This window comes from Suncus etruscus, chromosome 6 (assembly GCF_024139225.1).
Source record: "Suncus etruscus isolate mSunEtr1 chromosome 6, mSunEtr1.pri.cur, whole genome shotgun sequence".
Lineage (NCBI taxonomy): Eukaryota > Metazoa > Chordata > Mammalia > Eulipotyphla > Soricidae > Suncus > Suncus etruscus.
Genome location: NC_064853.1, coordinates 128011268 through 128026036, shown reverse-complemented (window position 1 = coordinate 128026036; position 14769 = coordinate 128011268). Strand labels below are relative to the sequence as shown.

At 42.8% G+C, this 14769-nt stretch overlaps 1 protein-coding gene across 2 annotated transcripts; it reads right to left on the bottom strand.

Annotated features, from left to right (window-relative positions):
* Positions 1-5350: 5350 nt before the first annotated feature.
* On the bottom strand, positions 5351-12693 carry LOC126010970 (nudC domain-containing protein 2). Of its 2 annotated transcripts, XM_049774579.1 has the most exons (5): positions 12549-12693; positions 12451-12512; positions 7661-7709; positions 7007-7158; positions 5351-5835 (listed from the first exon to the last, which is right to left on the bottom strand). In XM_049774579.1, exons 1-5 carry the CDS (start codon positions 12682-12684, stop codon positions 5752-5754), a joined length of 483 nt encoding a protein of 160 aa, XP_049630536.1. In that variant the 5' UTR covers positions 12685-12693; the 3' UTR covers positions 5351-5751. The 2 variants fall into 2 exon arrangements, with proteins under 2 accessions (XP_049630536.1, XP_049630535.1); XM_049774578.1 differs by having other exon boundaries at positions 12451-12693.
* Positions 12694-14769: the final 2076 nt, after the last annotated feature.

The window sequence follows — 14769 nt, the reverse complement described above, 5'->3', positions numbered from 1 at the left end:
TGGGATGCCAGAGATCGAACCTGGGTCCGAAATGGGTCAGCCATGTGCTATCACTCTGGATTCTCCAGCCTCCTTTTTGGTTGCTATTTTAAATTCTTTGGTTTTTTTTCTTTTTGGAGGGGGCTCACCTGGTTTCCTCTTGCCCTCTGAGTTATTAAAAGTGCCCCCTGGAGGATGCAATATATGACTGTGCCTGAGAGCTACCCCATGCTGTTATTTTAACAGTCACATTCAGCAGTACACAGGATCTTGCAGGGCTGTGGATGGGAACAGATTCCTGCAATCAACACTGCAATTTACACGGTTGAGCCATCTCTCTCGTGCTCATGTTTTGTTCTTATATAAAGAGCTCAGTTCTGTATATGTACATCTAAATATATGGTACGCTATCTAAAACCCACTAGTAGATAACACTTTATAGTTGGCAGTGATCATTTTTATTCCTAGGTTCCATTAACCAAAGCTTCCCCTGATTCATCTCATGTAATCCTCAAACGGGCATTACTCCTGTATCTTAATGAACTGATTAGCTGCGGTTCAAAATCAGACACTTAAAAGGTAGTATTCCAGCAGGTAGGGTAAGGTGTTTGCCTGACACAACCAACATGGGACAGACCCAGGTTCGATCCATGGCATCCCATATGGTCCCCAGAGCCTGCCAGGAGTGATTTCTTTTTTTTTTCTTTTTTTTTTTTTTGGTTTTTGGGCCACACCCTGTGACGCTCAGGGGTTACTCCTGGCTATGCGCTCAGAAGTTGCTCCTGGCTTCTTGGGGGACCATATGGGACGCTGGGGGATCGAACCGCGGTCCGTCCTAGGCTAGCGCAGGCAAGGCTTACCTTACCTTACCTCCAGCGCCACCGCCCGGCCCGCCAGGAGTGATTTCTAAATGCAGAGCCAAAAGTAAACCCTGAGTGCTGCTGGGTGTGGCCCAGAATCCAAAAAAGAAAAGAAAAAAATAGGTAGTATTCCAATCTAAAAAACTCTGGGCCAAAGGCTATGCTCTTAACCACTGCTTATTAGCTCCCGACAGAGATGAAATGAACTCATGAGACTGTGTTGATTAGCAATCAAAACTATATTCTGTGGATCAGAAAGATAGCACAGTGGTAGGACGACTGCCTTGCATGCAGCCAATCCAGGACAGACCTGGTTCAATTCCCGGCATCCCATATGGTCTCCCAGCCTGCCAGGAGTGATTTCTGTGAGCAGATTCAGGTGTAACCCCTGAGCGCAGCTGGGTGTGGCCCAAAAACCAAAACAAAACAAAAAAAATTACCCCTCCCAAAATCCAAAAAACAAACTACAACTATATTCTGGGCCAAAGTTATAGCTCAACCATAGAAAACAAGCTTCATGTGTATAGAGGTACTAGATTTCGTCGTGACTGTAGAAAAACAGAACACTTAAGAATTAATTTACCCAAGGGCCCGGAGAGATAGCACAGCAGTGTTTGCCTTGCAAGCAGCCGATCCAGGACCAAAGGTGGTTGGTTCGAATCCCGGTGTCCCATATGGTTCCCCGTGCCTGCCAGGAGCTATTTCTGAGCAGACAGCCAGGAGTAACCCCTGAGCACCGCCGGGGGTGGCCCAAAAACAAAATAAAAAAAAAAATTAAAAAAAAAAGAATTAATTTACCCAGGACAGAGCTATAGTCAGCAGGAAGAAACTTGCTTTGCAAGTTTCAAACTCAGGTTCTATCTCCAGCATCCCATAAGGTCCTGTGAGCACCCCCAGGAGTGGTTCCTGAGTACAGAGCCAGTAGTAATTCCTGAGCACTGCTGGATATGGCTCAAAAATACAAAACAAAAAATTATCCTGAATAGTGGCATATAGAATATTTTTATTGCATAGTCAATGAAGTAAATTTAAGGGCAATAAAAACATAGCTAGGGCTAAAATGTATAGGGTATTAGCCTGGTATGCGGGAGACCCAGGACCAACTTGGAGTTGATCCCTGGCATCCCATACAGTCCCCTAAGCCTGCCAGGAGCAAATTCTAAGCACAGTTAGGAGTAACTCCTGAGCACCACAGCGCTAGATAGGCCCAACAACCCCCACCCCACCCCAAATACCCACATAACCAGAGGTAGTGAAGGATACTTATAAAACAATTCAGAGACAGGGAATCTAAATATATATGCTGACAGCTCAAAACTTAAAAATACGTAAAGCATAAATTGACAGCACTAAGAATTGGACAAATCTTCAGTTCTAATGGAGAGGTCAGTGTTTCCTTTAGTACATATAAAGAACTAAGAAACTAAAATTATCAAGGATGCAGAAGATCCAGCAACTATTGGGTTTACATTACATAAAAAGCTATCTTAAGGGGCCGGAGCACATGACGGATCCCGGTTCAAATCCTGGCATTCTGTATGGGTCCCCAAGCCTGCCAGGAGTGACTTCTGAGCGCAGAGACAGGAGTGCCGCCAGGTGTGACCCAAAAAACAAAAACCTATCTTTTTTTTTTTTTTAGGTTTTTGGGTCACACCCGGCGGTGCTCAGGGGTTACTCCTGGCTGTCTGCTCAGAAATAGCTCCTGGCAGGCACGGGGGACCATATGGGACACCGGGATTCGAACCAACCACCGTTGGTCCTGGATCGGCTGCTTGCAAGGCAAACACTGCTGTGCTATCTCTCTGGGCCCGTACAAAAACCTATCTTAAAAAAAAAACAGAGTAGCCATTAGTATATGAAAAAAAAAATCACTAGACAAAGTGTATTATAGGTATAAAACATTAAAACATCTGAGAAAATGTTTATAAAATATATTTTGACCATAAACAGAATATTCCATAGTAATCTGGTTGTGACGAACTCTCAAAGTCAAGGGGGAAAACTTGGAATAAAATGAAAATACCAAATTATAGGATAGAGCGAACCCAGTTCTTAGAAGGTAATTCACAATATCAACATTTTTTTTTTGGTTTTTGGGCCACACCGGCGGTGCTCAGGGGTTACTCCTGGCTGTCTGCTCAGAAATAGCTCCTGGCAGGCACGGGGGACCATATGGGACACCAGAATTCAAACCAACCACCTTTGGTCCTGGATCAGCTGCTTGCAAGGCAAACGCCGCTGTGCTATCTCTCTGGGCCAGTATCAACATTTTTAATAAGACAAAATAAAGGTATTTTGGACTGTGCTCTGCAGTGTTAAGTGCCATGGGACAAATCCAGGTTCCAAAGCATATGATTACAGTGCTTTGAGCCTTCTCCACAATTCAACTGCCTTTTTAAGAAGCTATTTTGGTGTTGGGTAGATTCCAGAGCCTCCAATATGAGAAGCATATGCAGGGCCGGAGAGATAGCAATGGAGGGTAAGGTGTTTGCCTTACATGCTGAAGGACAGTGGTTCAAATCCTGGAATCTCATATGGTCCCCTGAGCCTGCCGGGGGCGATTTCTGAGCGTAGAGCCAGGAGTAGCCCCTGAGCACTGCTGTGTGTGACCGAAAAACAAATGAGAAACATATGCTCTTACTGCTGAACCATACTGTAACTATGATTTTCAACATTGCATTAAGGGGAAAAAATCTCAAATCTAAGCTTCCATTTTGGCAGGCGTGGCAAGGCAAGAGAAAGAAAATATTCCAGGTGTTGGAAATTAGTGAAATCAGTTTAATCGAGAAAATAAACAAAACCAAACTCTAGTTCCTTGATAAGAACATTAAAGTACAAAAAACTTATGGTGCTGCAACAGTAGCAGAGCAGGTAAGCATTTGCTTTGCATGATCTGAGTTCAACCCTACCATCACATTAAGTCCCCAGAGCACAACCAGGTGTAGCCAAAAAATAGAATCCAACAAAAAGCCATGAAGTCGAGAAGCTATTAAAAAGTGAAAGAAATGCCACAAAAGACAACTTTAAATGACATGAGTATACCAAACACAACTCAATGCACAAAAGAAGCTCTGTAATAATTTTCATATGTATGGGGCCGGAGAGATAGCACAGCAATAGGGCATTTGCCTTCCAAGCAGCCAATCCAGGATGGATGGTGGTTAGAATCCCGGCATCCCATATGGTTTCCAGTGCCTGGTAGGTGCAATTTCTGAGCACAGAGCCAGGAGTAACCCCTGGGCCCAGATGGGTGTGGCCCAAAACATTAAAAAAAAAAAAAAGATTTAAACAAATCTATCCAAGAAGTAGAAGTGTCAGATCCCAATTAACACAATAGAAAACCAAGATTAATACAAAACATACTTCCACTGAACAATATTCTACTTCAAGTCGTAAAAGTACTCAATAAATGAATCTAGATATATAAATTATAATCAAGTTTGAGATGGGGAAGATTTAAAGCTGATTTAAAATACTAGAACTCATCAGTTTAATCCACTGATATAAAGTGTAAAGAAAAAGCCCATCAGCGGGGCCGGGTGGTGGCGCTAGAGGTTAAGGTGCCTGCCTGCCTTGCCTGCACTAGCCTTGGACAGATTGCGGTTCAATCCCCCGGAGTCCCATATGGTCCCCCAAGCTAGGAGCTACTTCTGAGCGCATAGCCAGGAGTAACCCCTGAGCATCACCGGGTGTGGCACAAAAAACAAAAAAAAAAAAAAAAAAAGAAAGAAAGAAAAAGCCCATCAGCAAATGAACCAAATACAGAAACATTTGAGAATGGATAAATCCACTAAACAAAAACTGAGCTAAGCAGAAACTTAGAAATGGAAAATTTCAACTAATAGTTGGGCAAGAGGATTTTTCTTTGACGTAAATATATACTAATATACATTGATAATAGGGTATGATGTCATCAACTTGTTAAATTGGTTCACTTATAATTTTTCTATACATAACAGATCATACTTTCAAAATTAAAAGATATAGAAAGGGGGCCAGCGAGGTGGCACTAGAGGTAGGTGTCTGCTTTGCAAGTGCTAGCCAAGGATCAGGACCATGGTTCAATCCCCCGGCCTCCCATATAGTCCCCCCAAGCCAGGGCAATTTCTGAGCGCTTAGCCAGGAGTAACCCCTGAGCATCAACCCCCCCCCCAAAAGATATAAAATGAATTTAAAAAAATTTCCCCCCTTGGGACACACCCATACTCCTGGCACTGCACTCAGAAATCACTCCTAGCAGTGCCCAGGAATATACAGGAGGGATAGCGGAGATCGAATATGGGTTAGCTGCATACAAGGCAATTGCCCTACCTGCTGTGCTATAACTCCGGCCTCAGAAGAATTAAATTGCAATAGATATCCTGGCAAAGATCTCTCAAAGAATAATTAACAAAGATATTTTACTAACAAAATGAATTTATTTAGAATGTACTGTGGACTATTCTTTACTGATTTTTGTTTAGTATTAGAATTTTGAGTAAACTAGTGTGCTATACAAAAAAGTTACACAATTCCCATTCAGAAAAGTTTATTGAACATTATCTCTGCATCACACTCATTGAAAAACCCGATTTCCCTGAAGGCACTCTGTTATTTCACAATACATATAACCTAACTTGTTTGGTATTAAAAGTACAAATTAAATATGAAATCAGTAAAATACAACATATAAAACTTCATGCAGAGCAAAATTAAGTCCAAAAGTCATTAATATAAGTATTTACATTGCTTCCTATGTAAATCATATTTCAATGCAATTGTAGATCCATATTTAAATATATTTTGCAAATTTGTTAAATGTAGGCACCCACATTTTCCTTCCATCACACAATTTTGTTCCTTTAATTGAACTGGCATTATGCTAAATTCCACATATTGCAACCAAAGAAAAGTAAAAAAGATTGAATAATGGCTATTTCTCAAGATTTGAGAAATCTGGTCCACCTTTAGAGTAGTTTCCTGAGATTTCTGCTCCACTGAAGTCAAAGCCAGGATTCTAAATAAAACAAAAACAAAAAAACAAAGAAATTTAAAAAGCATTATAAAATAAAACATGAAAAAAAAACCAATAACCCCAATTAACAGGTTAAAAGGACAAGAAGTGATATTTTGCATAGAAGTGACAAACCATGAAAAGGAACCAAACATCAGTAGTTAGAAAATAGCTTAAAACTATAAGGAACTTTTCCATTTCATATTTACAAATATTTAGAAGTTCTTCATGTACTACAATGTTGGTATAAAATGTATGCATGGGAAACTATATACTTTAGTATCAATGTGTATAAAAAAAGGTACAATAGCTAGTAGTTTATAAAACTTTTAAAATGCCACACTGGGTTCTAGCAGATCTCTGAAGAAGACAAGCTTTACAGTTTTGGGGAGGGGCATTTTCATCTATTCAACAAACATTTACTGAGCCTCTACAGTCAGAAAGGAGCCATCAGAGTCATGTGGAATTTAAAACTGAATTAAGATCCCATTTCAGGGGACATTTCCACACAGACAGCAAGAAATAATTACTAAGGCTTGTACAAAGTTATTGGCACAGTGGTTGTAAACATTTCTGTGGTCAGGTAGTAAGTATGTGAAGCTTTGCATGCCATATTGTCTGTCAACACAAGTAAATTCTGCCATTCTGTATGAAAGACAATACACAAATGAGTGGCCATACCAATGATCCAATCAGACTTTACTTCAAATAAAGTGGTTCATATTTGATCCATTAGACTTCAGGTTGCCAGTGTCTAATCTTAGTGTTGAAAGTTGATTTTTAAAAAGACTGGTTTAAGTGTAAAAGTGAAAAATTAGAAACTTAATGGGCTAGTCTAGGTGATACCTTAGAAGTGTTACAGATCAGAACTAGTAGCAGAGCAGTTGGTGAGAATAGGTCAAAATCTAAATATATTTGGAAGGAGTGCCAGGAAGATGGCACAACAAGTTGGATAGGGTGAATAAGAGAGGCAAGAATTAATGGTAGGGGGTGTTCTTTACATGACTGTAATCATACAACTATAATCATGTTTGTAATCACGGTGTTTAAATAAAGATAAAAAATATATATGACATTTAAAAAAAAAAAAAGAATTAATGGTGTGTTCTGTCCAGCCCATAGCAGTTTTACATTTAAACCATACTCATTCATTGTATTCTGCATAATGCCTTACTTCTTTCTGGAACCTCTCTAGCGTAAGTTTTCTCTGCATTTGGTCTTGTACCCAGGGATCAGCTGCATATTCAGATTCTAAAAGAGAAGTCCAACAATTTGCTGCATCTCTCTTTGTCTTTGTAAGAACAATGCGAACCATTTTTCTGTCCTCTAAAAAAAATTGATATTAGAGTTTATTATTAAAATTTGTATTAAAAATGTAGTTAATCTACATACAAGTGATTTCAACATTATTCAATTACTAAGTGTCTCAATGCTGTAAAGACAAAGGTCAATATAACAAGGTAGGGACATTAAGCCAGAGACTAATTTTAAAAAATATTCTATCTGCATAACAAAGAACTAATTTTAAAAGGAACAACAATTAGGATCATACAGATTTAAAATGAAATGCAACCTATGTTATCAGTCACATCAATGAAAACAATTCCATAGGGGCCTGGAGAGATAGCACAGCTGCGTTTGCCTTGCAAGCAGCCGATCCAGGACCAAAGGTGGCTGGTTCGAATCCAGGTGTCCCACATGGTCCCCCGTGCCTGCCAGGAGCTATTTCTGAGCAGACAGCCAGGAGTAACCCCTGAGCACCGCCGGGTGTGAGCCCCCCCACCAAAAAAAAAACCAAACAATTCCATAAATTTTAAATCACTCCTACCCAATGTCCATGTTCCCTCATCTGCTATTGTAGAATCAAAGAGTTTACCCTGCAAAACAAGCACAGAAATGTTATACTTTCCATAGTGAGTTATATTTTCCATTATTTAAATCATATCTAATTTCCTGTCTGCTCAACATATAATTAATGTGATTAAGAGTATGGGGATGATCCAGGGGACTGAGATCCCCCCACACAGTCGGGTCTTCAGGGCTTAATCTTCAGGGCCCTGGGGAGAGGGGGTGAGAAATTCCTCCCTATGCACCCAAAAACTACAGAGGCAGGGCTGTATTAAGAGTATTCCTGGGGGCCGGGCGGTGGCGCTGGAGGTAAGGTGCCTGCCTTGCCTGCACTAGCCTAGGACGGACCTCGGTTCGATCCCCCGGCGTCCCATATGGTCCCCCAAGAAGCCAGGAGCAACTTCTGAGCGCATAGCCAGGAGTAACCCCTGAGCGTCACAGGGTGTGGCCCAAAAACCAAAAAAAAAAAAAAAGAGTATTCCTTATCCTTATGTTATGTTTTGCGTATCCAGAATGTTCATTTTGTATTCTGCCCTTTCCCACACTCCTACAAAGCTCTTTTTTACTCCTTAACTCTCTAACCCCCCCCAAACATCACTAACCTACATTACTCTTTTTAACTTCAGTACTGTACAATCCTAATCACAGACCAAAGCCGTGCATTGTGTGTAACAACCCCAAACTGTTTCAAGAGACATAAAATGGACACGTATTTCTTTTTTTTTTTTTTTTTTGGTTTTTTGGGCCACACCCTGTGACGCTCAGGAGTTACTCCTGGCTATGCGCTCAGAAGTTGCTCCTGGCTTCTTGGGGGACCATATGGGACGCCGGGGGATCGAACCGCGGTCCGTCCTAGGCTAGCGCAGGCAAGGCAGGCACCTTACCTCCAGCGCCACCGCCCGGCCCCACGTATTTCTTTAGAATATTTTGGGGTTTTTTTCTGACAGCTATAATTCTTACTAAATGTTGTCTTATACAGTGACAATTCTAACCACTTTTTATCTTCTATTTATGAGCCGTTTAACAAGGAATTTTGGTGAAAGAGTCCCCCAGTTTAATGCTTATGATTGAACCATATCACGGGAATCGTTGGACTTGTTCTTATGGCCCCCATATGCTCCAATAGCACCATGTGGCATTGCTCCTTTTTTGCATAGGCACATTAAAATGGGAAAATACTATACGTACAAATAAGATCCTATCTAATAGAGATTGGAACACACAAATCTTGTAGTGCAAAGGGACCTTACACCCTGAACATTGACATAACGACCTGGTACAGACCTCAGAAGAAAGGGCATTTTCCATTCACCCCTGAACCAGGGAAGCCATCCACGAAACATCCAGGCTTGTCTATAACATCATCTGGAAGCAATCCTCTACCACGGAAGACCCTACACTGCTCAGACATCAACCTGCTCAAAAGAGACTTCCCCTAACACTGAGAAGACTTAACAACAACAAGGACCTGATTATAGGACAGGGCTCCCTGCATTGACTTTGATAGTGAGGTGAATCGAGAGGACGCTCCACATCCTGACTTCAATGAAGGATATGCAAATTCCAGGATCTTTAATACAAAAACATGATACCAACAACAGAGACTGTGTGAAAAATAAAAGGGTGTTGGCACTACAAACAATGTCTTGGATTGGATGATCTAGCTTGCCTGGAACCTAGAGTTGGTCTTGTGCCAGGAAACTTCAGGGGTCGGGTCTCTTTGTATTTAGGCCAAGGTTATTCCTTTCCATGTCCCTCATATTTTGGTGGGCCTATGCAAACAACAATTGCCACTCTAACACCATTTTACTGTGCTCCTTTGATTCTAATCCTTAAAAAGAACCCACTTAAAATTTGAGGTTAACTTAAGCTAATAATCATGTACATGGAAATGTAAAAAAAATACTATGCCTGTAATGTTTAAGGAGTTATGTAAGTTTTATGGCTTTAGATTGCCTTGTGTGCTGTTAAGAAATATTATAATGTGTTACAATCTGGGGACTTGAGGGACAAAGTAATTGTACATGGATTCTGTCTTATTTATCTTAATGTTCTTTGGCTGAAATTTCAAAGTTAAGATATCAGCAAGGGGACTTCTGAGAATTATGTTATGGGATTGTCCTTCCACTGTAACTTTACCTTGTCCTCTGTCTTTGCATCTTTGTTCTCATAATTAAAAATAAAAAATAAACAAAAAGAGTATAGGGATGCAAATGTTATCTCATTTCCATTTTGTAAATTTTCAACCCTAAATTTGTATTAGCAAGTAATGCCTAATTTATTGGAATATATACTATGACAAAGAATGCAGGGATCATTTAAGGGCTCATTAGTATTTAATTTTTGTTTGTTTTTGGGCCACACTAGGTGGCACTTAGGTTACTCATGCCTCTATGCTCAAATAGCGCTCCTGTAAGGCCAAGGACCATATGGGATGCTGGGGATTGAACCTGAGCTGGCCACATGCAAGGCAAATATCCTACCTACTGTGCTATCACACTCTGGCCCCCATAGGGCTCACTAATATTAAGAGGATAAAAATGTGATCATTTTTCGAAGCTGGAGAGATAGCACAGTGGTGGGGCATTTGCTTTGCATGTGGCAGATAGAGGGTGGATGGTGATTCGATTCCAGGCATCCCATAGAATCCCCCGTGCCTGTTAGGAGCTATTTCTGAGCATAGAGCCAGGAGTAACCCCTGAGCGCTGCAAGATGTGATCCAAAAACAAAATAAAAAAAGTGATCATCTAAATAGACATATGCAAAATTACTATGAAATGCTTTACAAAGACAAACTACTCAATTTTAAAAATGTCCTTAGCATAAATATTTAAACACTTATTTTCTTTGGGGGAAATTGTACAGATGTCAAAATTCTTAGTACACGATGTACTAAATGATATACTTATGACTGAATTCACTGAAACCCCTTGCTTAATCTATTTTGATTTGTTGCTACTTCCAAAGTAAGTTTTAGAAAACTAAAATGGCAGGTATACAATAAGACACCAGATATCTTAAGCTGCTAACACAAGTGAGGGGGGGAAAATGACTATGGGTTGCAATATATTATAGAGTATTGCTCAATTCTGTACAGGACTTACATCTGAACTGTAATTTTAAATCACTGTCCAGGAAAAATGTGAACTGCCCAAATAGCTCAGAAAGAGTGTTAAGATTTTGGGCCTGGAGTGATACTACATCGGGTAGAATATTTGCCTTGTATGCAGCATATCTGGGCATCCTAGGACAGCACATTAAGGCTTAGATTAACTGATGAAATTCACATAAGGGGAGAAAAACAGAAAACAATCCAGCAGAACCCAGATATGAGGAAGCTGGGTTCTGCCATTACAAGAGCCTAACCCTGTACCAGGGAAGGAAATCTTAACTTCTTCCTAAATGCATCTAACTGGAGGCTAACCACTGGGGAAAAAGAGGGTCTTGGATACACAGGAGGCTCTTTTATATTTACAGATGATATGGGCCCAAAGATACCTATTCTTGAACTAACATCAAAACTGTGAAACAGGGGACCAGAGAAATAGAACAGCAGTAGGGCATTTGCCTTGCACACAGCCCATTCAGGACAAATGAGAATCTGGACATCCCCTATGGTTCCCCCGAGCCTGCCAGGAGCGATTTCCGAGAGCAGAGCCAGGGAGTAACCCCTGTGCGCTGTCTGATGTGAGCCAAAAACAAATAAACAAAAAACCCTGTGAAACACAACACAGACTCTGTGCTCATGTTCATCTGCAACAATCACACCTGGGTCCTGAGCTATATACACAGAGCATTTGCTTTGCTTGCGACCCTCACCATCCCAGATAGTTCCATGAGCTCGCCAAGCGTGATTCTTGAGAAGAGCCAGGAGTAACTCATGAGCAAAGCTGGGTGTGGCCCCCCTCAAAAAAAAAAAAAAAAACGCAAATAAAAACCCTCTTTTGCGAGTACATCTGTTAACAGACAAACACCCACAGAGAGCTCACCCTAAGCCATGTATGTGTAAATCAACTGATTTAATAAACTTTATGAAAAATAGTGCGTCTAATAACTGAAAAATAAATGGGCTGGAGAGGTAGTACAGCAGGCAGAGAAAGCACTTGCTTTGCATGTTGAAAACGCAGCAACAGATAGGGTTCCCGTAGAGCCCGAAAGGAGTGACTTTTTATTTACTGATTATTTTGGTTGCTGGGTCAAACCAGACAGTGCTCAGTGGTTACTACTCCTAGCTCTGTGCTCGGAAATCACCAGGGCAAGCTCAGGGCATATAGGTGGGTTGCCAGGATCGAAGCCGGGTCGACTGGATTGCCTGGCAGTGATTCTCCAGGGCAGAACCAAGAGTGAGTTCAGAGCATTCAGTCAGTGAGACTGCCCCTCAAAACAAAGGAAGGAAAAATGAAAAAACAAATGACTTATAGTAACAACTAGGTAAGAGAATAGAGCAGATAGATCACTTGCTGCCTGCAAGTCTACTCTGTGGCACCCCATTGGGTTACCTCCAGCCCAACATGAGTGATTGATTCTCCAGTCCCGAACCAAGCGTGGGATCAGAGCATTCAGAATGCCTGCCCCCAGATCAAGAAGAGGGGAAGAAATGAGAGCAAAGGAGGGTTAGAGGCTAGAACTCAGAATGAATCTCTGGACTCCTCCAAGAATCCCAGACCATCCCGTGTCTCTGCGGGTCCGTAAGGCCCCCTCAGTGCGCTCCGACCCCGCCCCTTGGCTCTCCCTGCCGAGGCCCAGCACCCCAAGCCCAGCCCGGCCGACCTTCAGGATCTCGCGGCCGCCCACGGCCAGGGCCACGTGCCGGCTCTGCAGGCCGCAGCGGATGTCCTGGGCCCGCGTGCCCGGCGGCACCTGCACCTCGATGAACACCTCCTCCAGGGTCTGGTACCACTGGCCCCAGGGCGTCCCGCACGGCACCACCCCGCTGCGCTCCTCGAACGGGGCGGACATGGCCCGCCCACTCGTGTCTCCGGCCGCGGAGCCCTCGCGGCGCATGCGCCGAGACCTTCGACCCGGCCGGCCACGCCCCTGCCCGCTGCTCGGGGTCACGGCGCATGCGCAGTCTGAAACTGGGAGCTTTTGATGGGCGTTGTTTTTGTAGCATTTTAGGAGGTTAAATACCTATAAGACTAAGAGTGTTGGGAGTAGTGAAACCCAGAGAAGATTCCTTTAAGGTAGGGGAAAAGAGTTTGAGCTAGTAAAGAGAAAACTCCCGGAAAGGCCGCGGCCGCCATCTTAGGTCGGATGAGCAAGCGCAGAGACTGTTAAGTCGGATGAGCATGCGCAGAGGCTATTACTCGCCCTCCCTCCTTCCCATCGAATTTCAGCCGGGTCGGACCCCCAGACGGAGCTCCAGCGGGTGGCCCCAACCGCTAGGCTCTGATTGGACGCGCCTGGATTCGAGTGCGCACGCTCCGAACGAGCTCCCTCCCGTGATTGGTTGTCCAGGGTTCTGCATCCCTCATTGGATCTAGCCAGAGTAGGCGTGGAAGGAGCGTGAGATTTGAATTGAAAGTAGTTGGTGGGAAGCTGCTGGCTGTTGCGGCAGACTTGTCCTGTCAAGTTTTGGATTGCGGAGTTGAGCGTTTAGGATGTCTTTTCCAAAGGCGCCCCTGAAGAGATTTAATGATCCTTCAGGTACGTATGCGGCTCAGAATTGGGTGCCCCGCTCTGGGTTAGCTCTTAAGGCCCTGACCCTGCTGGGCTCCCAGGATCCCAGGCAAGTGAGTGATTGATTTTAGGACGGGCTTCGGCCTGCTTATTGTATGCTTTCTCCTGAGATAGATAGGACGCATTTCTTATATTATTCATGATCTTACTGGTGAAAAGTATTCGGACTTAGATTTGGTCAGTGTCACGGGACAAAACTGGCAGATCCGAGGTTCAACTGCAGCCCTCTAGTCTTGAACTCTTAGCATTAGGGCGATTACTATGAAAAATTGTTTGTGGCTACCTGGCTGTGTGTGTTGGGCAGTGCCAGGGTGCCCCTACTGGTACTTGTTTTATTCTTTCCCACAGCCAGGGGTGGCTGCTCACTTTTGTAACGGTTGGGCAGCCTCCACTCAGTTGCAGCTCAACTTCAGAACCGTGACTTCTTTCATTTACCGTGTGCTCATTTAATATTTTTGAAAGTCACTTGTTAAACGTATGTTATGTCTCACAGATAACTGCGCATGCTTTGCACCACTCTTCTCCCAGAGTGAGAAAAGGATTTGCTTAAGCTTATTTGCTCAATTCAGAGTCGATCAACATATTATTTCCCAGATACTCAAAACTTACCATAAGTACTGTCTGATGTACACAAAATTTGAATAAAGGGTGTGTTTTCTACTAGATTAACCAGACATTCCATATGACATTTCAGACTCACTGCTGGAGCAGTGAAAGTGTCTTCCATTTTCTGTTGTTTATTTTGATTTAGTTTGGTTGGGGTAGGGTGGGAGCAAGGCATAGCTCCTCGTTCCTCAGGGCTTACTCCTGGCAATGCACTCAGGGAGTGCTCCTGAACTGGCTGGGTGGACCATAGTGGTACTGGAACGAAGGGTATTGAACTGTCATTTGTGTTCAAGGCAAGCACCAGCCCTCATTATTGCTCTGATCCACTTTCATGATTTCCTATTTACTCCAATAATCCTAACAATCATACTGTGTGGTAGATAATTCTTTTGTTTGTTTTGTTTTTTGGGGGGAGTCACACAGGCAGCACTCGGGTTATTCCTGGCACGCTCGGGGACCGTATAAGATGTCGGGATTCAAACCAATGACCCTCTGCATGAAAGGCAAACGTCTTACCTCCATGCTATCTCTCCGGCCCTGATACTTCTTTCTTTTAATTTGTGTATCAGCCAGTCATTACTAGCCAAAATACTTGTTCTAGAAAGCTTGAAGTGTCTTCCAAGATAGACCATATCTTCTGTCTGATGATCCCACTCCAAAAAATGTCTTAGTAACTTATTATCTTCGAAGTAGTGCATTTACACTTCCCGTGTTAGGGAAAAATCCCTAGAGCAGATAAGTGGGTGCGTACCCCATTTTCCCAATGTTTCACGGTGAGTGACCAAGCTAGTTTCAACCTAATTC

What these genes read in the sequence shown, in the direction of transcription:
- LOC126010970 (XM_049774578.1), bottom strand. Translation starts at nt 12,684, where the DNA reads ATGCGCCGCGAGGGCTCCGCGGCCGGAGACACGAGTGGGCGGGCCATG. An exon ending in TGAGGGAACATGGACATTGG is followed by an intron (nt 7,159 to 7,660) that starts GTAGGAGTGATT and finishes AATTTTTTTTAG; the next exon opens with AGGACAGAAAAATGGTTCGC. An exon ending in TAGAGAGGTTCCAGAAAGAA is followed by an intron (nt 5,836 to 7,006) that starts GTAAGGCATTAT and finishes TGTTTTATTTAG; the next exon opens with AATCCTGGCTTTGACTTCAG.